The sequence below is a fragment of the Cygnus olor genome, chromosome 7, assembly GCF_009769625.2.
Source record: "Cygnus olor isolate bCygOlo1 chromosome 7, bCygOlo1.pri.v2, whole genome shotgun sequence".
Lineage (NCBI taxonomy): Eukaryota > Metazoa > Chordata > Aves > Anseriformes > Anatidae > Cygnus > Cygnus olor.
In genome coordinates, this window is record NC_049175.1 from 19,431,622 (window position 1) to 19,455,028 (window position 23,407).

The following is a 23,407-nucleotide window of genomic DNA, read 5'->3' on the forward strand; positions in this document are numbered from 1 at the left end:
CTATTTTTTTAACCGAATGCAGAAGACAGGTCCTGTGCACTGCTTCAGTTTGCCTGTGAAGCATTTGGGCTCGTTTTTGTTCCACGCAGTGTTCAACCCCAGTGCAGTTTCACTGACTTTGCTGTCAGTAATTGATAGATCTGTGAGTGAAAGCATAGGGAGCTTGTAGGGCCTAAAGCCTGAAATATGAGAATCAAGACCATATATATTCAATAAGGTGAAATACTTAACACCTTACCATTCCAAAAGCAGCATTTTTGTTGGAGGCAGCAGGAGAGAAGAATGATGGTCTCATAATAATAATTAGGTCACCCACGTTGGACTTGGAAAAAGCTGTCTGTATGCTCTGTTCTGCTGAGGCTGCATTGGCCTTTGGCACAGCACTTTGGCTCCTCCATGTCTCATTTCCCCTCTCTATGAAGTGTGATCATTTCTTCTTAGGAGTATGGGAATTGCTTTCATACTCGGGGAATAGGGACCATGCAAATTTATCGATGTAGTGACAGGGAGGGCACTGTGGGTTTTTTATCATGTAAATATACAGTATCTCCAGAATCCACTACTGTCTATGGAAGGAAAGTACATCAGAAGATAGTAAACTTAGTGATGCTAAGCAGAAGTGTGCTGGAGGCCCCTGGTATCTTCTAAGAAATTAGTGGCACGTCTGCAGTGCTCTTAGACATGGTGCAGACATTTGTACTAGCCACTGTGGCAAAGAGGCTGTTGGAGATGACAAACTTTTAGGTTGGCTGTCCTAATATTCCTTGTATGTACTGAGTGTGGCTTTCAAAAGTTTAGAGCCTCTATAGGTCCTTTTTGTTTCTTCGGCATTAACAGACACTCGGTATTTCAGACCTGGTCTATGCCATCGTAGAGTGTTATACTTCTTTGCCCTTTCTTTAATTCACACTTCATTTCTATTTCTGTTTGTAGGTGAGTATAAACACTTTTTTTTTTTTCTTTTTTTTTTTTTTTTTAATCAAGTTTGTTAGGTAGGTTCTTTCCTTTGCTTCTGTTTTCCCATTGTTTTGTTTGGTTAGTCAAAGCATTTTTAATTATCTTTTTCTTTTTTTTTTTTTTGATTAGGTGTAGTTAAAACAAACAGAAAAAATAATACTTGATGAAAACAATCTGATTTTTCACTTACAGGCATGAGAGAGACCAAGCAAACTCAGGTTGCAGCTTTTGACTATTAAGAAATTTGCCTTCTCTTCTGTTTGGGAGGACTGAATCAGGCTCTTCTCTTACATCGCCCAGAGCAGATTTATGTCAGGACTCCTCCCCCAGGCATGTCTTTTCTACTCATGCAGCTCCACAGAGCTCAGTGGAGTCTGGCCTGATTTATTACCATGTGAGCGAGCTGCACCAAACTGTGTGACTCCTGCAGTTCGTCCCTGTTTGCACTGATGCAGTTGACAGCAGGACTCACCCTAGATGATCCCTCTTGCTGTGGCACATGCGTTGTAACTAAAGGCAGCACTGCATGGCTGTCTCTTTAGAAATGCATGCTGTGTATGTACCTCTTAGCTCATTCCTTGTGTCTATGACCATCTCCTCTTCTGAATAACTCAATTCAAAAGCATCATTATGCTGCTGTGCATCTGCCATGAGGAGACCACAGGCCCAGCATGACATAACTGGGACATGTGTCCAAACCCTGCCCCTGAAGACCTTCCTGCTGTTACCCATTCAGGAGATGCCACTGAGCTCTGGGAGAGCTCAGGGTGCTCAGCAGGGGCAGGAGGAGCCTGTGCTGGACAGACAAACAGGCGAGAGCAGAGATCCCATGGATGCTGGTCATGCAGTGCCTGGGCTGTACCCTTGATCAAGCATTAACAGAGCTAACAATGTATTTTGTCTTTTGACTGGATGCCTCCAAAATGCTCTCCTTTTATCTAGTTTTCCTTCACTGATTAATTCCAAACAGGGGTGTGGCAAAGTGGGGTGGCAAAACGGTCATGGCAGCATGATCTGTCTGTGCAGAGCCAGCCTGGCTGCTGGAGCTGTGGGGTGGGACAGTCAGGCGTCATGGGGCACTGGTGGCTGTGGACACCACGGCACCTTGCAGCAGGGACAGCTGCTAAAGGCAGCAGCGCTGGGACCCCTTGCTCCAGCTTTTTGTCTCTGTGTCGCCCATCCTTTTCCTCTACTCAGGGAGCCAAGCACACCCCAAAAGGTTTTAGGAACTCTTAATTTCCAGCCCAGGGCCTTTGCCTGATCAAGATCAGTAATCATAATTCTCCAGGCCTTTCTCCCCTACTGCTTGCAACTTACTCTTTTTTATTGTTGTTTTATTTTGTTTATTTTCATCTTTATTTCCTGTAGTGTACTGAAATGATGCAAAAGAAACATTTATTCGCACAAATAAGGGAAGGTAATAGCTTCCCTCCCTGACCACATGCTCTCTTCTGTTCCAAGTCTTAATTAAAATGGTACTAAAGGAAGCAAATCAATTAACAGATACCTTACAAGATGGTTTATTCACTTACACATGTACATATACACAATTACTTGCAAGTATCACATTACTGCTTTAGTTTATCTGTTTGCAAATGCCGCTAATGAACTGGAGTGTTACAGAACTGGGTAACAGACACCTAGGGAATCCAGGGAAATTATTCCAATATATCACTTTTCTCTGAAATAAGCCTTACATTTTGTTGTTCAAAATGTGCAGAAAAATTACAATCCAAATAAATAACAAGGTTTCCTTTGCACATTTGGGAAATTACCTGGTTTGCTAAGGTCAGAACAAAATTATATTCAAATCCTTTCAGTTACAGTTAGAATTTAGCACAGTAGCTTATTCTTCATAAAAATATAATTCTGTTATTTCTGCTCTGACAGTGTGACTCAGCCTCTGACTCAGGGCATCAGCTCTAACTTCAAAATGTGGGGCTAATTGTAGCAGCTCTCAGTCTGAAAGTTGATTAATGGAAAGGGGACACTGGTATCCAGGAATCTTTCAAGTCACATTTGTTAATAAGACACAGACTTTCCAGGTTGGACTCAGGATTCAAGTCTAATATTTGCCTTTCTTTTTCTTTCTCTTTTTCTCTTCACTTTTTCTTTTTCTTTTATTTTTATTTTTTTTTTTACTTTTTCTATTTCTTGCTTTTTTTAAAACTTTTTCTTTTTTCTTTTTCTTTCTTTTTTTTTTTTTTCAAGTTGAATAGCTTCTGCTGTATTACAGTACTGAAAAACTGGAAAGAATTTCATTTATTCTGATCAGAGACTGGCATGACTGAGAACAGAAACTGGCTTAAAAGTTTAACTGGCTTAAAAGCTAGCAGAGACTGGCTTCAGGAATGGATGTTAGATGAGAGTTTAACAAATCCATATGTCTACAGACTTAGGCCTTGGATAAAAGTTTTGCCATATCCACTTTATTTATTTTGTGGTCTGGTTAGTAATTATTTGTAAGCTGCAATAAAATCAAGTAACATCCTGTTTGGAGTCATCCTGTAATGCTGTGATGTAACAGCTATGCCAGTGAAATCCCATCACATTATTTAATGTCACATGTGCCATCTACCTGAGTCTCCCAAGCCTTTGATTCCTGCTGGGTTTCCCGAGAGGAGAGGATGCCCAGCACAGAGTCGCTGCCAGCCAAGTGTTTGCAGAGCCCCCACAGCTGACATTTGCTGCCTGTCTTTACAAGCTGAAAGTAAAGCCCGGTTTGAAATACAAATATCTGCCTGCTTTTCTTGCACCTTGTGATGACAATATTCTTGCTTTAAAACAAGCAGAATAGAATCCAGAGCATTATTTTCTTAACTGCGACCACAGGCTCACAGCTTTTGCAAAATTTGGGATGTTTTTACAAAATAATTTGGGTTTAAACAATTATAATTATTTAATTTCTTTAAAAATGTTCTGAGACAAAGCTCTTCTTGTCACTTGCACTGTAAGAAGCTTATACCTAGAATTAGGCAAACATTTTTGATGACTACAAATTCAACAGCATATACAAGGCTAGAACAAGAATGGAGGGATAGGAGACTAAAATTATTCACAGACTGATTGAACTTAGTGCATTGTTTTACACTGAAAAAATAGGGTTGGGTGGATTTTGGAAACAGCAGATTAGCTTGTTTGTAGGAAGCTGAAACAAAATATTTCATTTCAGGTGTCCAGAAACTTTTGTTTGGGGTATACGACTGTTTTTATTTCAGTGTTCTAAAAATAAAACATGGAAAACATTAGTTCATAACTGACCACAATTCATTTAAAATGGCTGAAATTAACATTACCACCTAAAGCTAAAGAAAAGGTATTGATCCTAAAGCTAAACAAGATTTACCTTTAGTGAATCAAATGTTTTCACATTAATACAAAACATACTTTTCCTGAAAACCTTGAGAAGCCTTGTTGGCTTCAAACTCAAATGAATAATTTTTAAGTTACTTCAACCATTATTTACCTAACCTGAAATATGAGTGTGACTATGAATTCTGCTGCTGAAATGTATTGCTAGCTTTTTGAATACCCTGTATTTAATTTAATTTATTTAATTTAATTGATTTTGGAAATAAATCATGCATTTATCACCAACTAAACAAGATCTATTAATGAGCAGAGTTCATCTTTTTTATTTTCCTCAAACGTTTCCTTCATGTGTGCATGCTGTTAGGGACTGCAGGCATTTTGGTACAGGTGGTGGAAGTTAGCATGCATTACAAGCTCTTCCTGTAATCAATCAATCAATCATTCAGTCTTTCAATTAAAGAGCAAAGAAAGGAATTGTTATTGGTGAGATTCCTGCTCATCCACAAGAGACTTCTATTAAGCCTCAGACCATGTAGTTGTCAATTGCAAAAGGATTATTGATTATTTGTACTTGGTTTTCCTAGTACATTGATGTCATCTCTGGAAAGAAAAGAAAACATCACAGGTTAACAATAATTTTCTGGCATTGCTTTTATCTAAATAGATCCATAGCATTGTTGTAAAAGCTGAGATGGGTGCTACACAGATAAAAATTACAGGGTTCCTATAAAATTATTATTGGAGGGGCTGTAGTTACATTCATGAAGTTCCTCCCATTTAGTTTATCTTTCCTAGATGTTTGTCTCTTTGGAGATACCCATTTTTTCCTCAGTGAGCTAACAGGATGAATGTATGATTCGGGCTGTGGTGGTGACTTCCAGATGTCCCCTTTGCTGCCAGTTGGGATTCCCCCAGCAGGCAGCAATGTGCTGTAGGGCAGCGTTCTGCTAAGAGAATTTCTCACTGCATTACAAGCTGGGTCATTGTTATTTGGGCTTCTTCCTGGGACTCCCTTCTCACACGTGGAGCAGCTCCTGGACCCTGATAATGGCTGCAGCTCTAAGAGCTTACTGCTTGGAGGAGCTGCTCGTGCAGGGCAGCTGCTTTGCAGCACAGTCATGCTGTCACAACTGGGATGCAGGAGGATGAGGCAGCTAAAAGACTTGCCATAGGCCGTGCAGGGTGGAACAAGGTGGATGGGGATAGGAACAAGGTGGATGGGGATTCCCCAGACCTACATGTACCCAGCAATGTACCTGTTCTGACTGGATCCCATATTTGACCTGCAAAGTATAAAGAAAGAGTTATTAATGGTGACTTTCAGTGCATTAATCAAAATAATCATGCAAAGCATCAACACATTAGGAGCTGGTGAAATGCAGGAACTTTTCCTCCTTTCTCTTTCCTTCACTGCTCTTAATCTGTTATTCAGCTTTACTCCATCTAGCGTCAGTGCTTGGAAATAAGATGTCATCTTGCCTTGCAGCCCTCAGCTATTTATACTCTTGGATCTCATGACTCAACTGGGAAATGGTATTCAGGTCCCCCACCTTCAATACTACTTAAGCATTTTCTGATGACTTTGCTAAAGAAAGACCTCACAGGAGATTTGTCAGCCAGGGACTGGCTTCTTGCAATTTGTCTCAGTCTTCTTCCCTCTCTGAGAGAAACTTTTTTGCACGTGTCTTTTGGAAAGATGTGCTGAATTTTTCTGTGAACATGAAATTCACTGCACTAACAGTTCATGGCCATAAGAAATAGTTAAGGGCTGATTGGTATCTTTCTAGCTTGAACTGGGCATAAAGTCCACTGGAGAGCATATGGTGGGCATATATAGGCTGGAATCAGAGGAAAATCTGTGTTTTTCCAGCTCTGTTCTTTTTCCCCTTGTTCCTTTCCCCAGTTTGGGGCTAGGGTGCGTCCACACCGTCCTGTGGTGCTTTTATGGTTGAACTCCCTTCTTGCTACCTGCTTCGCACAGCCCTGGGGGATCTTCCAGGGCGTCCACAGAAGGGGTCTGGCTGGGGCAAAAGGAGAGGTGCCCACCGGCCATACCGGAGGCTTCTGGTGGCTGTCTCAGCCCTCTTTTGCCTCCACCAGGCTGGCACTTCACAGACAAAGTAATTACAGGTAATGACGCTGCTCTTTTGGGTCCAGCAGCAGTATTTTTCAGCTTGCTCCTAACAGTTTGTGTCAGCTCTTCTCAGAGAGATGAGGGAACTGAAAACACAATCAGAAGACCCAATGTGCACCGTACTTTTGAACTTGTCAACGTTTCTTCACACACACAAAAAGAAACTCCCAGGTTTAAGCATGTGAACTAAGTTACACAAATTTCTGCCTGTCTGGAACTGTAGTCATTTAAACAAACAAACAAAAACCTAACAATTTTCCCCTCTTGTTCTGACTTTGACAACAGATCAATAACAGATTAATGCAGAATGAGGCCAGCGCAGAGTGATCTGAGCTAACTGGAGTGAATCAGCAACTGATTAGGTTTGGGGATGCTCACCTGATCCCATCCCCTGCCTGTGTTTGAGAGAGAAAGCGGCAGGGAACTGCTGGGACAGGCCTTGTCTTCCAGCACCGTTCCTAAGAGACTGACTGCCTCACCCTGAGTAACTAATTCTCCACGTACAAAAAGAGCAGAGAATACACTGCTTGAGAGGCTGATGCTCCTCTCCATATAGCCCAATATAATTGGTAAGTCACTTAAAGAGAATGGCTTTCTTGCTGATGCTCTTAGGCTGCCTCCCCACAATCGACAATGCCAGCTGCACCACAGAAGGATGGTCCAGCCTTCTCCAGCACCTTGCCCATAAAATCCCACCACTTCCCTTGTGCTGGATATCCTTGAACAGCCAGATCTCTCTGAAAATGATTTTTGTTATGCCATGAAGTTTTTGGCCAGGCCTGTTCCCTGAAAGGAAATATGTGGCTGCCTCACCAGAGCATGCAGCTGTACTGGGAGCGACTGGGGAGCAGAGCAGGACTGACTCTAGGAATGGGACCATCCTTTGGGAACAGCTCATACTTTCCTCTCCTCCAGGGAGCAGTGGAAGCTCACTTAAAGTAATGAGTTCACAAAGACTTGAAAAGCAGCATTGCCACCTAAACTGTAGCTGTTCCCAGCTCCCACCCTGCTCTTCCACCTCTCCTGTGTCAGTACAAGCATTGCAATGCCTGTGTAGTAAATCAAATTTCGGAGTGGGTTACTCAGTTCTTGCTGTTACTCAGTTCTTGCTGGATTCAGTGGCACCAGCGAGTTTGACAGCAGAGACCACGATGGCTGTGGAAGGAATTGCCTCCGACAGGTGTCTGAATTGCCAGGAAAGCATTCTCCTGACTCAGCAGGTTTGGGACCAACTCTTACAATCAAATGACTTAGAGCTATTCAAGACTAGCCTCAAACAGTTGTGCAGAGGAGGAGGAAGGAATAGGGATTCCTCCCCATTTGGCAGCTGTGAAAAGGTCAACTGCAAATGCAGCCCCCAGATCTGATGAGAGCACAAGCGTCCTGGGGCAGATGCTCTCCCAGAGAATGTGGAAAGTGGCCAGGAAGGAGCAAAAAATAGCCAGAAGTGTGGCTCTACCCATCAGGCTCATAGCTGGCATCAGTGCAGTATCCTGGAAAGGGGCTTAATGAATTAATCTCACCCAAACAGTCTGGGCTATGTGTATGTGTATATATAACACTGCCTCTCTGTCTATGCATCTATATATGAAGTAGACCTGCCATTCAAAAATGGTGTTAAAAGGAATTGAGGGCCTGAAGAGTACCTATAGATTGGCTTAGCGTTGCTTTTTAAAGCCCAGTGTTCTCAGCACAGTGTAAGGCTTAGTGTCCTTGCTTTTGAAGTGTGCAATAATAAAGATTAATTTCATTTTATGGAAAGGGCAACCTGAGCCAAAGTAACCTGCCCAAGGTTGTTCAGAACAAGTCCTGCTAGACAGGACAGTGACAGAACAAGGTAGAAAAGCCAATTTATTGTCCTGTTTATTGGTGACCATTGCCTTAACACAGAACAGGTATTTACAGTTTGTTTCTGAAAATGTATGTTTGCAAGAAAGTTGAGACAGCCATTTTTGCTGAGGTTGCTTTTTTGTGTCTTTGCTGGCTTTGTTTTTCCTTATTTGTAAACCTCTAATTATTTATGAAAACTATATATTGACCTGATGATTGGGTTCTTTGGAGAATGTATTAGTTGGGACAATGAAAGGCTTCTGGAGGAAAAAATGAGTGGTAAGGGAAACAACAGTTTAGGGCATATATCGCTGAGGGATGAGAGAAAACATTCAAACTGGTGACCCCAGAGGTGTCAAAGATTCTACTGAATGACTGATTTTCTCCAGAAAAAGACACTGGGTATCAGAGTTTAAAAGGAATATTCCTGGCAGAGGAAAAGAGGGGCTTGTTTTAGGAAAATAAAACAGATGCAGGTACCTCAGGGACTCTAGGGAAGTTAGGCCTGCCTGGATTACTGGCAATTCAGAGAAAACAGGGGTAGATGAAGGTTATGGCTAATTCCTTTCCCTCTGACGTGTCACTACTGTTGTTACAAGATGTTTACAAACATGCATGAGAAAGCTACTTTGAAGTGGTCTCAGCTCCTCTAGAGAGGAACTGCAGCACTGATTGGTAGCATCTACAAAGACGTCTGAACAAATCCTATAATAACTTCTTAATGTGAGCCTTAGCAGAAAGGCCACAGCTTGAATGAAATGTTGCGAATGAGCTAGCCTTGTACCAGGCATCACTAGGCTGAAAAGTGAAATACCTCACTACTGGGAAACGTCCTCCAAATGTCAGATCAGTGTAAAGAAAATATCTACCTCCAAGCTGACATATTTCCACAGGAGAAAATTACTTCACTGAAAAGTAATAAAAGTTGCTGTAGTGTGGCTTAAAACAACCAGTACCCATCCCTGTTTCATCTTCTCTTTGTATAAAAATCTTCTCTGGAGAAGACATCGTAGTTACTCTGATCAGTAACTATATAAAAGAGAGTTGCTTTGCAGATGTATTTTTAGCATCTTGCTATTTCATGTACTTTTTCCTGTGAACTTGCCTATAGTACAGCAGTGGTATGTGTTTGCATCTTAAGCAGATACAATTTCAATGGATAGTAGAACGACCGAGACAGTATCCCTCCCTGGCTGTGGAGTGAATGTATAGTGTTACGTGTGAATAGCTGATGCACTATCTGAGTTGCTGCGATGCATTTCAGCGCCCAGTGTCTTGTGTAGCCTCTGTTCTAGGTCTTAATCCTTTTTCCTTGAGCACTGCTCTTTCAATGACACATTTGGACAAGGGCAAGGTCTCTTCTCTTAAATGTGTATTTACCTAACAATTTTGATTTGTGAACTTTGACCCCATCTTCCAAAGGTCTCCTCCTTGTGGCTTTCTCACAGAGGCTTTCTGTACCCTAACATCAGAGCAAGGTCTCCAGTTAAGTTTGTGAGCTCAGACTCCAGTGATTAGCGTATCTTTGATTTGCAGCTAATAGTATCTGTGGTATGACTCATGTCTACTTGATTGGCTTCCTGTCTGGCAGAAGATGCATTCCGCAGTTCACAGCATTATAGGCCAATCTGGACTATTTAGATCAAAAGGAAACTAAGAACTGCTCTCCGCTCCTAATAGGAGGCTTTTTGTTCTGACTCTCAGCCTGCTTGAAAGCTCTGAAATGGTTAGATCAGCTCTGTTATGTGTGCAGTTTCTGCCTGTCTGTGCAGCTGGGTATAGGTGCAAACATGACAAAATGGTAGGAAAAAGCTTCTTGACTCAAACTCAGGTGGTGATGGTTCTGCAACCTATACACTTTCTGTAAGAAACTGCACCTCAACATTCACACTTGCACTTAATTGTCCAAACCTAGATTTTTTCATGCCATCCATCTCTGATATTTATATTTTCCAAGTGGATGGTTTCACCTCCTGTTAATCCATAGCAATATTTTTAGAGTTAGACAGTGTGGAGACCAGAGGCTTTCAAGATGAGATGACTGTTTCTCCTTAGTTTCAGAGAGGGTGTTTAAATGGAAGCAATGAGCCATGACTTTGAACTCTGTATCAGCCTCAAAGGTTATCATTTCACAGGGGCTTCAAGAGTTACCTCTGCTGAAGGCCCTTTGCAGATTGCTGGCAGCCTGGAGAGTTACACACAGTTAGTATGAAACACTTGTTGCACTCTTCAGTTGTCTTTCTCTTGTTAAACAGGAATGTCTAGTGAAGGATGGCAGGCCCGTCACTGTAGTCTCCACTCACTGAAGTGAAACTGAGGTGGCTAAAATTAAATACGATGTTCTGTACATTGTCTTCTATAGAAACACCTTTGGGCCGGAGATGCGAGTGGTTGTGGGCTGCACACCAGCATCCTGGATTTCCATGGGAACTGTGGTTAACCCTCATGCACATGGGGAATACACTGTCATGTGCCATTATGAAATCTGCTACTGGTGAAGGAACATCCTGTTTCATGAAGATGTGGGAAAAAAGGAGAATTTCCTTTCATGGAGCTAGTTTTAATTATTGTCTTTAAGTATATTACCGTCCAGATCTTGCTCACTGCATGACTCTTGGTTACAAAAATCTGATGTGACCAGAAAGGTGAATTTCTCATGCCTGGAGTGCACAGATATTCCATGGTCAGGATAAGGAAAGAAGAGGGCTTTCCCTGTCAGTAGGCATGGCCTGCTACAACCCACTGGGAGAGCTCCACTAGCTGAGAATAATGCAAGGGCTATAACACTCAGCTGAGTTGTTTTCATTCAAAAAGAGCTTAGGAGATGTACCTAGTTTAGTTCCAAGCCCTCTGCCATTTGTTTAAAGAATGCTCTGACTCACAAGATTACCTTTTGTTTCACAAGACAAGTCCAGGAAAGGAAAGAAAAGTCAGTCACTTGGAAGAAATTCAGTGATAAAACTCAAGAGAACATCTAGATATCACTTCAGATAGCAAAAGAAAATCAGCACTATACTTGGCACTGGGCCTGTGTAGCTCCCAAGCTCCTTCTGTCCTCTCACATATCAGTATGCCTTGGGAGTTGCGTTTAAAACTTGATCTTATGCTGAGTGACTTCCATGGGGGCCTGCAGAACCCAGAGAACTGCATGAGGAGTTTTGGTATGTGTTGTTCCCCAGGACGTATTGAGGCAACAGATTCGTTTTTGCTACTACAGCAAGCTTAAAATGCATGCCTTTTCATTTTTAGTATACATTCTCTGTCTCTCCATCCTTCTCCTTGTCTACGTATGCCTCTTTCTTTGTCTCCTTCTGTCAAAATAAATCTGGCTGCCATACACTGTAGTTAACTCAAAATATTGCCAGCATTAAATGTGCCCAGACATTTTTATTAATACATTAAACTTGCATGAAATTTTAGGCATTATAATTTACCAAGCTTACACCAAGATGGCATTTGAAACTGACATGAGCTATTAATTTAAAAAAAAGGACATTAAATAATAGTCAGTTGACATCTAAATTACTATTTTGTTAGCTGACAGCAGCTTGCCTCAAGGCTCTCTCTCTTCTCAAGTGTTAGTAAATATCCCATTGAGTTTAAGGGCATCCCATTATGAACTGATTGTTTAAATCACAATGTTATATACCTGGATAGACTGGTGAATGTTAATTATTTCACAGTGAGCTGACAGTATGATTTGGGTCTAGAAACACTTCTGTTTTAAGGATTTGGGAAAGCATCAAGGGGGACGTAGAAGGATGTTTATTTCAGTGGAAAACGTGATCTTGCAATGTGTTGGTTAGGTTAGGTTTCAGCTAATGGGGGCTTTAGCATAAATGGAGATTCTCCGCGTGGAGGCTTTCAACTGGTATGTGGCTGTAAGACTCCCACTCAGTATATCCCAGTTAGAGGGAAAAATTGAATGACTTGAGGCACTTATGGGAATAATAGTGTGAAATTTAAAACAAAATTTAGCTTATTATGAATTCAGCAAGTGCTCTATCAGGTGGATTAAGGTGGTGGAGTTTGTTTTGTTTTTCCCTGAACAAACACTAATAATCATCAGTGGTGAAGTAGAAAATTAAATTGATTGTGGATGGTATGCCAGCTTTCCTTTCCAGTCCTAAAGGGGTGATATCCTGATTATCATTGAGGGATTCAGGTTGCCTGTATAGCTGAGGGATTCAGGATGGTTTTATGATTGATTGGAATAAATCTAGGACTAAGTAATTTCTGATAGAGGACTTTGCATTATCAAAAGGGTTTCTGGGATGAGCCACTGTCCTAAAAATGCCATGAATTAGAATCTCCAGGGTAGTGAAGCAAGTAGTGAAAATTAGGTTAGATCTAATTATCACGTCTCTCCACTGACCTGAATAAATGGGAAGCTATCCCTTTGACCTATGGGGAAAAATAAATCAGATAAAAATGAACATATAGCTTGGATATTCTTGAGGAAACTCCTTAGTATTTGTGACACTGTAGCACTTAATCATGATGAGTACTTATCAGGTAATATTTCAATGCTGTTTTCAGGACATCGATGTTTTCAGGTTGGAGGGATTGTGATGTTTTTGTTGGAGGGTTACTTTTGCTTGCTTGTTTGTTTTTGTTGTTAAGAACATCTACCTCCCATACATCTCATTCCAGAGATATACAATCAACCTCAACCATTTAAATGATGAATGTTGGAAACTGAAACATGTCATTTCCCACCGTTCTCTGGTTAAAGTCTGGTCCTACAAAGAAGAGATGCCAACATGGATGAGAGTCCTATGGAAAGGCCAACCTCTAAAGGTTAGGAGGAAAGATGAAATAGGACATTGGATCTTGTATACTGTATTTCCCTTTGATTTCTGCGAGTAGGTTGCTTGGATTTAAAAATGATAGTGCAAAGAACAAATAGGTTGGGTTTGCATCATCTGAGATGTGGAATAGCATATATTTGTTTATAGAACAAGCCACCATATCAACTTCCTTCCTAAAAATTTATGCTATTACAAGGATATCTGATTTTCATATGTAATTTTGATAACTTTCTCATATATAATCTCTCAGTAAATTCTTTAGAGCCTAATTTATGTGTTTGCATTATTTGCAGCATTGTCGTATCAGTCATACTACTCCATCCTTACAGTAGGTAAACAAGAATTAATTATGTATTTGTTAGTTACTGAGGATCACATTATGTATTGACTATTTTATACTACAAACCAATGGTTTCCTTGAGACCAGTAAACGACTATTTTGTTTCCTCAGATTAGCATCTGTATTATAGAATCCCTTAAAAATCCACTAAGAGGTAGTACATAGATGCCTTGAATTGAACAAGAACAAAGATTTGTTAATAAACTACTCAGTGCCACAGTAGCGTTGAAAAGTACAATGGACTAAGAAGAGATGGTGGATTTCTAGTTGTTTTCCACTACACAGAAAAAAGGTCTTCTTTAGGATACCTAGTTTTGCCCCCAGATATTGTGGAATTACAGCTTTTCTCACTAGTTGGTGTCAGCATTTCTAAGACAAAGTGTGCTGTGTGTACTGTGTCATGCTTCCAGCCTTAAGACCCCAATTTTAACATGCAACTGGGAACCTTACAGATAGTGCCATCTGTATTTGATCCAGGCAGTAAATCCACTGCCTTCCGTGTCTCTCCTTGTCTTTGTCCCCTTCCTCCTCTTCTCCTGACTCTGGTCTCTGAGATTTCTGTTTTGGTTTAGCTCTTTCTCCCTCCCCATTCGTTGCTGTGTCTTTACTGTCCCTAACGCACCAGAAACAGCTCACTGGGTGCTCTATGCTCTGTCTTTTGGCTGTATGATAGTCTTAATTTATTTTAGGCTGATACACAGAAAGCAAGAAGGAGTGTCTTGTAAGAGAAGAGACTGAACACAGTGTGTGATGAGAAAGGAAACGGGTTTTGTGACGGTTAGCTGTGTGAGGCTGTGGAAGCGTCTCCTTGGGCAAACAACAGATGCTCCGTGCTGGGACCTTTCTCTGTTAGGCAAAACATTACAATACCTTCTGCAAAGAGTGTCCTTGCCTTCATGTTAAACTGAGTGTTTGCATATGTTGTGTTGCCTCTGTGAGGAATGACTGATGAGGACGTGCCTATTAGCACTTCTATCCACCTCTCTGAAAGAGGCCAAAAGGCTTTTCTTAGGTCACTGAGAACAGCTGTTGCCTTCAGTTCATGAGAATGCTGATTAATTCATGTAATCTCTTTTTTTTTTACTCACATAAAATGTCTTAGGGAGAAACAAAACATTGTCTACCCCCACTCTACATCTCCACCCTATTGAACGACCTCAGATGAGGAGCAGTCATCCCCTAAGCAGTCTGACACTACCTCTTGAGCCTGTGAGCCCATAAGGTGCTCAAAACCTAAAATGGCCAGAAGCTTACTGGTTCTGGGTAGTGAGAAAGAGAGTGGAGGGTAAAAATACATCCTTTCCAGTGGGAATGGTCACCTCATGACCTTGATTTGAAAGGCCTTTGGGTGAAGGGAGTTCTCGGAACTGAGGTCCAGTCACAGTGACTGGGAAACTTTTGATGAAGCCATTTGCTCTGGTTTATATCTTTCTGGCTTTTTTTTTTCTCTTGTCTCCTTTTTTTTTTTTTTCTTTTTTTTCCCCAGACTCCTCTTTTTTGTCTCTATTTTTTTTTCTGGAAATCTAAAGGGCTTGTGAAAATATATCAGTATAGTAAAAGCTCTGTTGCAGAGAAAACATGGAAAAATTCTACCAATGTCAAAGAGAATCTAACTTCAGCACCTCTGAAATGAGACCTTTGGCTTTCATCCAAGTCTAAGGTTTTTTTTTTGTTGTTTGTTTGTTTTTGAGCTTGCTGTTAAATATAGTGCAAAATAAAAGGGCAGAATCAAAAGCTTTTGAAGTATTTTCTTTTGAAAATGAATCTCAGTTTGCTGGGATTTCTTTCCTAGTTCTTAAATGTCAAACCCCTGTTACGTGGAATTTCCTTTTCCATGCAGCTCCACTAGATGTACTGGGTGTCATGGTCCTCTAGAGACCTAAATGTACATTATATTATCATTCAAATCACAGTTGTGGGTAAGTATAATATGTAAAGAAAGAGAAAATTATCATTACAGTCTGCATATCATGCTGCCCCTCAGAAAACCCTGGGAGCAATGATTCTTACCTTCTATCCATTTTGCCATCTGACTCTAAAGAGAAAACAGGAAAATGCAGTTAGTTAAGAAACCAGGAAAAGAGTGATGATAGGCCTGTTCACATGCCGTGAGAATGCAACCAGCAGAACATAAGTAGAGCTGCTGGAGGAGGTAAAGGTCCAGCCATCCTTTCTGAGGCAAAACTCTTTAATATTAGTAGTGCCATGCAACCTTCCTAAAGCCCTTCTTAATTCTTCCAGCTGGAATACCTCACAACAACTTTCTCAAAACTATTTTTGCTAATGTTTTGGCTATTTTGAGATTTTGTGGTGTTTTTTTGTTTGTTTGTTTGGTTTGGTTTGATTTGTTTTGGTAGTACATATCCAGAGTGTAATGAGAAACAACTTCAGGGGTAGATGCTTGATGAGAATTAGGAGGAAGCAATTTCCCCTTAGGGAATGTAGTGCCAATAAAGAAAGCATCAGCTGTTTGTCTTTCAGGAACTAGCATTACGCCATCATTTGTATCCTCACAGGGTACCTGGGGAGTCTGTTTGCAAAACTATCCTTTAAGAGACAAGCATTTACTGTAAATAGCATGAAACGCAAGGAGATCTAAATCTCTGGATAAGAAATCGGGAGTATTTTCTCTTACCTCCAAAGACATTGTCAAGCATTTGTTTTTTGATCATGCAAATTATGACTGCTATAAAACCAATTGCTAGAAAGGCTCCCAGAGTAACTCCTATAATAAGATATGTGAAATCTGCAAAAATTGAAAACAAGACAGTGAATATACACCGATAAGTAATAAATACAGCTGTTTGTTTCAGATGTGGTAACACAAATTTGCCAAAGTTAAAATACATCTTTTTTTAAAGTCACATCTATTCTTCAGAAGTGGCTGATGACGCTGAGCCAGACCAGGTAGGTGAGGATATTCACACACCAGACTACCCCTGTGCAGCATGAAACCATCTGAAACTGTGGCTAAGGGGCTCAATGCAGTTATATGATAATGAAAAAGTTTAGCCTTTTGTGTGTGCAGGTCTCAGCTGAGTTTTACAGCTAGGACTCTAACTTTTTTGCCAAAGTGGATTCTACTACCCCCACTCCCTCTCCGCTCTGTATCCTACCAATCTCCCATTCCTGCTGCCCCTACCTGCACGTGCACAGCTTCATCTCCTCCTCCCAACCCCATCATCCTGCTCTGCCTGACTACTCTGCCTGTAGCTCTTTGCGGGGAGGAAGCAGGAGAATTTTAAGTGTAAACTATGAAGCATATTGTTATTTTGCATCACTATGTGTACATAGGGTCCACCTTCATCTGTCAGGCTGGAGACTGCAGGATCTGTGATACTCCTGGCTCTGTCCTCCCTATGCTCATTATATTTAGTTAAAATTCATTTTAAGGCTCCAGTCACATGGCAGAACTCTGCTGTGCTAGGCAAAGTACAAGCACACAACCAGATAATAATTTTTTACACATAAAAAGTTTTTAAATTCTTCTATGTGTATTCACTCCCAAACCCTCCCACCCTCCCCCATGACTTTCTGCCTGAAAGTGAAAATCTCCCCATAAACTGACCTATTTCATCCTCTGAGTTTTCAGAAGCATAGACCTTTGCTCTCCAAGAATCTGAAAAGGAAATATTTTTGTCTGTTAAGACATTAGGAAGAATGTGCTGTGTGCACCTGGTCTAAAGCTAAGAATGTTGTATCAGGCTATTCCCAAAGGAAAGGAACATCCAGGTAAAGGTTAAGAAAGGACCTGAGGCTTCCTGCAGTAGCGAAGTGTTAGCAAAGTTAATTAGTAAAGTTAATGAGGAAATCTTAGAAATTTGGAACAAATCACTGAGTGCTAATTTTCAGACAGAATGGAAAATATAGTTTTAAAAACTTTTGTTGTAGCACTGTTTCCTTTCTAAGGTTTCCTCCCTGCAAGCCCATGAGCTGTGTGCAAGAGTTGAAACAGAAGTTCCTATAAATCACGTAAAAGACTACAGATGCAGTAAAACTAGTAAGACATGCTAGCAAAAGAGGACACAACACATCCTTCTCCAGAAAACCCCAGTCCTACCTGTGCTGTAGCCCCAGCCTTCAAAAAGAAATTTAGAGAAGAGTCATTTCCTCTTGTGGGCAAGAAAACATTGTAAGCTGGAAGCAACCTTTCCAGAGATTCCTGTGCCAAGCTGCCTGTTCATTAAAAAGGCCCCACTCCTGGCCCTGCTTTCTTCCATAAAGCCACTGAGCTGGGCTGCCTGATGCTTGGAGTGTGCAGGGTCCCTCAAGATAGAGTGGCTTTGAAGAAAACAATTCTTTCCCATGTAGTTTTTGAAGGAGATGGACTCAAAACTTTCCAACAACAAGAAGTAGATTTTTTTTTTTAACAAAAAAAAAAGTCATATTTGATGTTGCTTGCTCATTGTAGGAAATTGCTGAAAATGTACAACTGAACGTTTCCCAGTGATGGGCATGCAAGGGTGTTCCCACCAAAATCTTTTCAAGCAGCACCAAATAACCTAACTGTTGCACAGCTGCATGAGTTGCTTGGAGCATGAGAAGGCTTAAAGGCAGATATATCTCCTGCATTTTAAAACAATGTGCTATTAAATTTCTGTCTCTGGCAAATTCTTCAGATGGAACTCAAAAGTCCTCTCCAGCTATTGCTGGGCTGACAACAGACATTATTTGGCTGACAACAGACATTATTATTTCCAGAACCAAACCTGTGTTGTGGTTGGCAGTGGACTGATGCAGATGGAATTAGTACCTCTGCACCAGAGTACTTATCCTGTAAAACTTCAAGGCCTACATTAAGTGTTTACAGCACGTGAGATTACTAAACCTACCCTGGCAGACACAGGATGATCTGCTCCTCTGTGGCTGTGCTGGACCTGCATCCCTGAGGGTGCCCTCCTTGGCAATCCGCTGCCTGGGTGACGGTACCTCTGGTTGGTCATACGGGACCTGGCAGGATGACTGCTGTTCTGCACCCCACGTTGTCTTTTCATAGGCATTCCCCACTTTAATGGGGATTTCTGACTGAAACTCAAGTGGGATTTCAAGGTCTTAAATGCATCCAGCTTTCCTTCGACTAAAATGCCCACATAGTAAAGCCCAGATTGCCTCTCCTCATGGAGAAATAATCCTGCCTTCTTGAGGTTTTGGGGGCTGTGCTTTCATTTCTTTCCCACTAAAATGAATACTTAAAAATGAGATTGTTTTTAAATTTCAAGCATAATCCTCTCATTCTCCAAAGCCACCAAACCAGCCATTTCTGTCCCATTAGAGACATCAGTGTTGAGTCTGCTTTTCAGATTGATGAAAAATCTCTTGAGCTGAGTCTGGGCTCTGGGGCTTCTGCCATTACGTCAGAAAAATCTGATACATTGGGTGACTCTGAACAGATTTGTTTTTATTTCCTGGCCTTAGTCACATTTCTAATCCCAAATTTTCATAAATTATGAACCATGCTTCAAAACCCTGGAGACAAGCTTAAAAAAGTCTTGAGTTTTAAACCATATGTATTTAGTGAGCTATAATTCTGAGCTGAAAGTCCTTTTTTTTTTTCCCAAATTTTTCTTCATAATCGAAATATCAGGAAACTTATTTTATACAGGCAGAAATGTTTTCTTTCCAAAAATCCCATGACACTCAGAGATGGGAGTTGGGAGGGGTAGGGAATCCAGTTGCAGATATGATCAAAAAAGCTGACTTCTCTACATGACCAAAATCAATGTAAAAAAAAAAAAAAAAAAGGAAATTTAAAAACAAAAAAACAATAATCACAAAAGTCTAAGAGTACATAGGTGTAGAAAGCAATGCTTCTGATTTTCCAGATTAAAAACCAGTCTCTTTGCTCTTGCCTGTGAATTTATTTCATTATAAATTAAAAAAAAAAAAACTTTCTTCCATCCCCTTAATTATTCTTTGTGCTCATATGAAGAATGTTTTAAATTCAAACATAATAAAAGTGATATGGTATTACTTTTATTAACCTAATGGTCATAATACATAGACCTTAATGTATGCTTTCTAATGGAATTAAACCAGTGACAGATTGTGTGTTTTATGGCAGAAATAATATTTTACATGGAATATTTTATATAGGTCACTTTAATATATTGAGATTTAATTATTAGTTTCTTTTTAAAAAGGGAGGGAGGGAAATCTCTGAAAACCCACAGGACTGGAGAGAATGTTTTCAATTCATAGTTTTAATATGGTTTTAATTAACGTTTAATATCATTTACTGGATGCTGCTTAAATACCGCTTGCTTTTGAGGACTGCATGTTAGGTAGCTAGCTTCTGTTTGTTTTCCTTTCTCCTTAGGTGGAAAGAAAGGGATCAATACAGTCAAACACATTTTGCTGTTTGATCTAGGTCCCATCATCAGTTCAGATCTCCTGGGGATGTACACCATCCTCCCGGGACAGGATGATAGAAATGATTCCTAATGCTCTGCAGCTCCCTAGTCCCAGTTCTAGCTTTCTCTGGCCCGTATCTCTGCAAACTGGGCTCAGACTAACTCCCACTCTTGAATAAACCCTCTGAACTTGGACAGGATTTGCTTCTGGGTCATAGAGCCTTGCAGATGAATTTGATATCTATACCGGAGTGATTTGTGATCGCTTTCGAAGGGTCTTGACGTAACTGATGCTGTTTTCCCAGCCTTTCTGCGTGCCTGACTCATGCATTTGCACTGTGATTCAGACAGATTGCATTGCATTGATCATTCATGTTGTGGTTAAACCAGGAGATGTGATTTACCTCTACCAAGGCAGAGCAGACGGGCAGGCAATGAGCCCATACAGCATATGAACACAACAGGCTCTGATGGGACCAGGAGTCCCTGGTGCATGATCTCTGTGAACCCTGGGCAGGATTAGCCCTCCTGCCATGGGCAGAACTGGGTGAAGCAGAACACAGCTCCTGAGGCCAGCACCCCATGCTGGGAGCTGCCCCACCAAGGGATGTCCTGTTCTGTCTGCTATCCATGGGTGCTCAGACAGTGCCTTGCCCGTGGGTCAACACAGGGAGAAAAGTGGTACAGAATGCACTGTTTATATATATATATATAGGTAGGTATTTAGTGTAGCAAAAGTCTCAGTTACATCTAAATTTTGTAAGATAAGCACTGCTGGCATGCAGGTAAATGGGTCATTCCTCAGTCCTTTTCCGTAGTAATAGGTGAGGACAGGAGTCACTCCCACAAGGAGACAGGAATTTGGTGAGCTCTAGCCCTTGCCAGGCTCCTCTCCATCTAGGGCCTATGGATGTGGCATTGCCTGCACCTTTCTGTGTGCCACTTGGAGCCATGTTAATGTATTTTCCTTGTATCTATTGCAAAGTTACCTTTTGCACCTCTTTGCTCCAGGGAAATGCTATTGAATTAATGGAACTTGTGCCATTTGCTTGCTGAGCAATAACTAGTCAGTAACTAGGGAGCAATGGTTGCACTTTCTCTTTATACATGTAAGAACAGTTGGTTATCCATGCCTTACGTGGCAGACCATCTCCATTTCTCTGGGCTCCTGGAAGCATCTATAGGAAGGTTCAGAGATCTTCAAGAGCCAACAAAAGGACAGTGAGAGCAACAAATTCCTACATATACTCTGAGAAATATAACAAGAGGATAGAGCACTGCTTTAGACTTACGGATAGCGCTGCATGCAGGAGCAGAGGCAGGAGCATATATGCAGTGGGTGCAAGCTGGAAGAGCTGAGCTGTATGCCTCAGGTGGGGCAAACTGTCTTGTGGGATTCCCCAAGGAAAGTGATGATTTTCGGTGAATTTCTGCTTGAAGTAGGGTGATATAGGAAGCGTCCGTTTGGTGACAATGAGATTTTAGCCACCAGAGGGTGCCTGCCCCCTTACCTAACCTCTCAGAGATCACAGCATCCACGTATATTTCTGTGTTTTAGCTGCTGCCAGCTCCATCCTGAATTAGTCCACCTTAGTCCCAATGTTATATTATAAATCCTGCTGACACTTCCTATCTGCGTGACCTATTTCTTCCCTGTGTAGACTGGAGGTGAGAAACCATGAAGGAAAAGGCAAGTTGTGAGGGTGACAAAGCTCTGCTTTGGGTTGACAGGAAGTGTTAGAAGCATCCTGAGTCAGGAGCATCAAAGTCTGAGAGATGCAGAGAGCAAAAGCGGCTTGCAGGTAACATGCACACAGATCAACTTCTTCCTTATACTCCAGTGAAGTAGTTTCCTACATAGTGCCAAACAGGATGTTCAGCAGCTTTGACATCTAATATGCAAAGATGCACGTACTTAACTTCAGGGTGTCTTCTGGATGACATGTGGCCAATCCCTTAGCACTCAAGGTAGAAAATTTTGTTTAGAAAACCCAGCAACCTATACCCCACAGCCTCAACAAACTTTTCTTCTCTGAGGAAGAGAGTTCTAAACAAAGTTTAAAACAACATACATGTGCATGCAGTCAGACTGAGAAATAAATAACCCCAACAAAGACCAAAGTCAGGAAAAAAGAAAAAAAACAGCTCTCTAAAAAGATGGAAAATAAATAAAATAAATTTGATCGATCACTTACGTAAGAGAAGAAGAAATGTTGTTGGGACTGATATCCAGCTTGTTAGTGAGATCATAGTGAAGTTTTGACAACAGAGTGATTTCACCCAAATTTTCTGAATTTTGCTCTTCTGCGGTGAGAGAAAAAAAAAAAAAAGCTAAGCCAGGTCACGTGGCTATATTGGGAAGCAACAGTCACATCCTGAGTAGTTACACTTACAAACAGAAGTTCCCTTTTTTGGGTTTAAGTTCAACATATAAATAAACTACGTGCTTGAAAACATTTTGAGGAGAAGATGGACAGCCAACAGTCAGAGCCTAGTTCAGCTATTTTTTTTCTCTGAGGGAACTTTAAATACTAATATTCATTTTTACCAAATTGAAAAGGTCCTACCACAGTGAGTTGGTCTCTGCTGAAGTCTTCTCAGCCTGGAGTGATGCAAGTGGCTTTTCTTCTTTAGAGAGAGAATGTTCTTAATAATTCCACCCATAATCATTTTTTTGGGGGGAGCAGAGTGGAAGAAATTCACCACAGCTGCAAAAAGATTGCAAGCCAGTTCCTGGAAAAGAAAGCCACCATTGCCAGGTTCTGCCTTAGAAAAATGTCTGGGCACAGTAGGAACTAAAAAGAGTAACTTACTGGCAGATCACAGAATCACAGACTGGTTGAGGTAGGAAGGGGCCTCTGCAAGTCATCTAGTCCAATCTCCCTGCCGAGCAGTGTCACATCCAGATGATGCCTCTGATAAGAGTACAGTTTATTCATTAGACCACGGTAAAACCAACCAACCAACAACAACAACAAAAAACAGATTTTTCTGTTTTTCAAGAAAATTCCCATTTTTTCTTCCTTTTCCTTCTTTTGATGAGGGAATATCTCAGCAGAATTGCACATCTCAAGGCTGGACAAAACCTCTTTCTTGCTGAGTAGCTTACAGCTATAAAGCCCTCCCTCCTTCCAGAAGTCTGTTTTTAATGGGACCACTGTAGACTATAGAGAATGCTGGTGACTGCAGGTGTATGACCACCTTGGCAGGAAAATGGCTGCAGATGAGCAAGATGCATTCACAAATGTTTAGTTGCTCTGACAAGATGTGAGTGAAGGATCGTGTTTATGTCTTCCAGGTGTTCGTGGAGGGAAGTGCACAACATGGCGTTAAACAACAAATAAGACTCTTGAGGCACTGAAAATGTAAATAAAGATGACCTATGAACTCTCTGAGGTGGCCTCAATTCCTGGCTTGTTTTGCTTTGTGAAGCATAGGTAGAACAGATTGAATGTGGTAGCTGTAACAGAAAGTATTTGTTAATGCTCTGACCCATTGTGAGTGTATGGGTATGCACAAGTGTGTAATTCTCTGCCGCTCTTTCACTGTTCCTGGCTCTCCCTGGGATCAGAGTTGAAAACACCAAAACCAGACAAAGTTCTCTGCACCAGATGTAGGGAAAAGATATCAGGATCCTAGCTGGAAACCCTCAAAGTTTTTATACGTGATGTGT

The 23,407-nt window shown here is 41.1% G+C and overlaps 1 protein-coding gene across 2 annotated transcripts; it reads right to left on the reverse strand.

Moving 5' to 3' along the window:
* Positions 1-2,461: 2,461 nt before the first annotated feature.
* TMEM273 (transmembrane protein 273) lies at positions 2,462-23,080 on the reverse strand. Of its 2 annotated transcripts, XM_040563260.1 has the most exons (8): positions 22,548-22,679; positions 22,302-22,467; positions 21,930-22,038; positions 16,953-17,003; positions 16,020-16,130; positions 15,395-15,419; positions 5,526-5,552; positions 2,462-4,869 (listed from the first exon to the last, which is right to left on the reverse strand). In XM_040563260.1, exons 3-8 carry the CDS (start codon positions 21,982-21,984, stop codon positions 4,824-4,826), a joined length of 315 nt encoding a protein of 104 aa, XP_040419194.1. In that variant the 5' UTR covers positions 21,985-22,038; positions 22,302-22,467; positions 22,548-22,679; the 3' UTR covers positions 2,462-4,823. The 2 variants fall into 2 exon arrangements, with proteins under 2 accessions (XP_040419194.1, XP_040419195.1); XM_040563261.1 differs by lacking the exon at positions 15,395-15,419 and having other exon boundaries at positions 22,302-23,080.
* Positions 23,081-23,407: the final 327 nt, after the last annotated feature.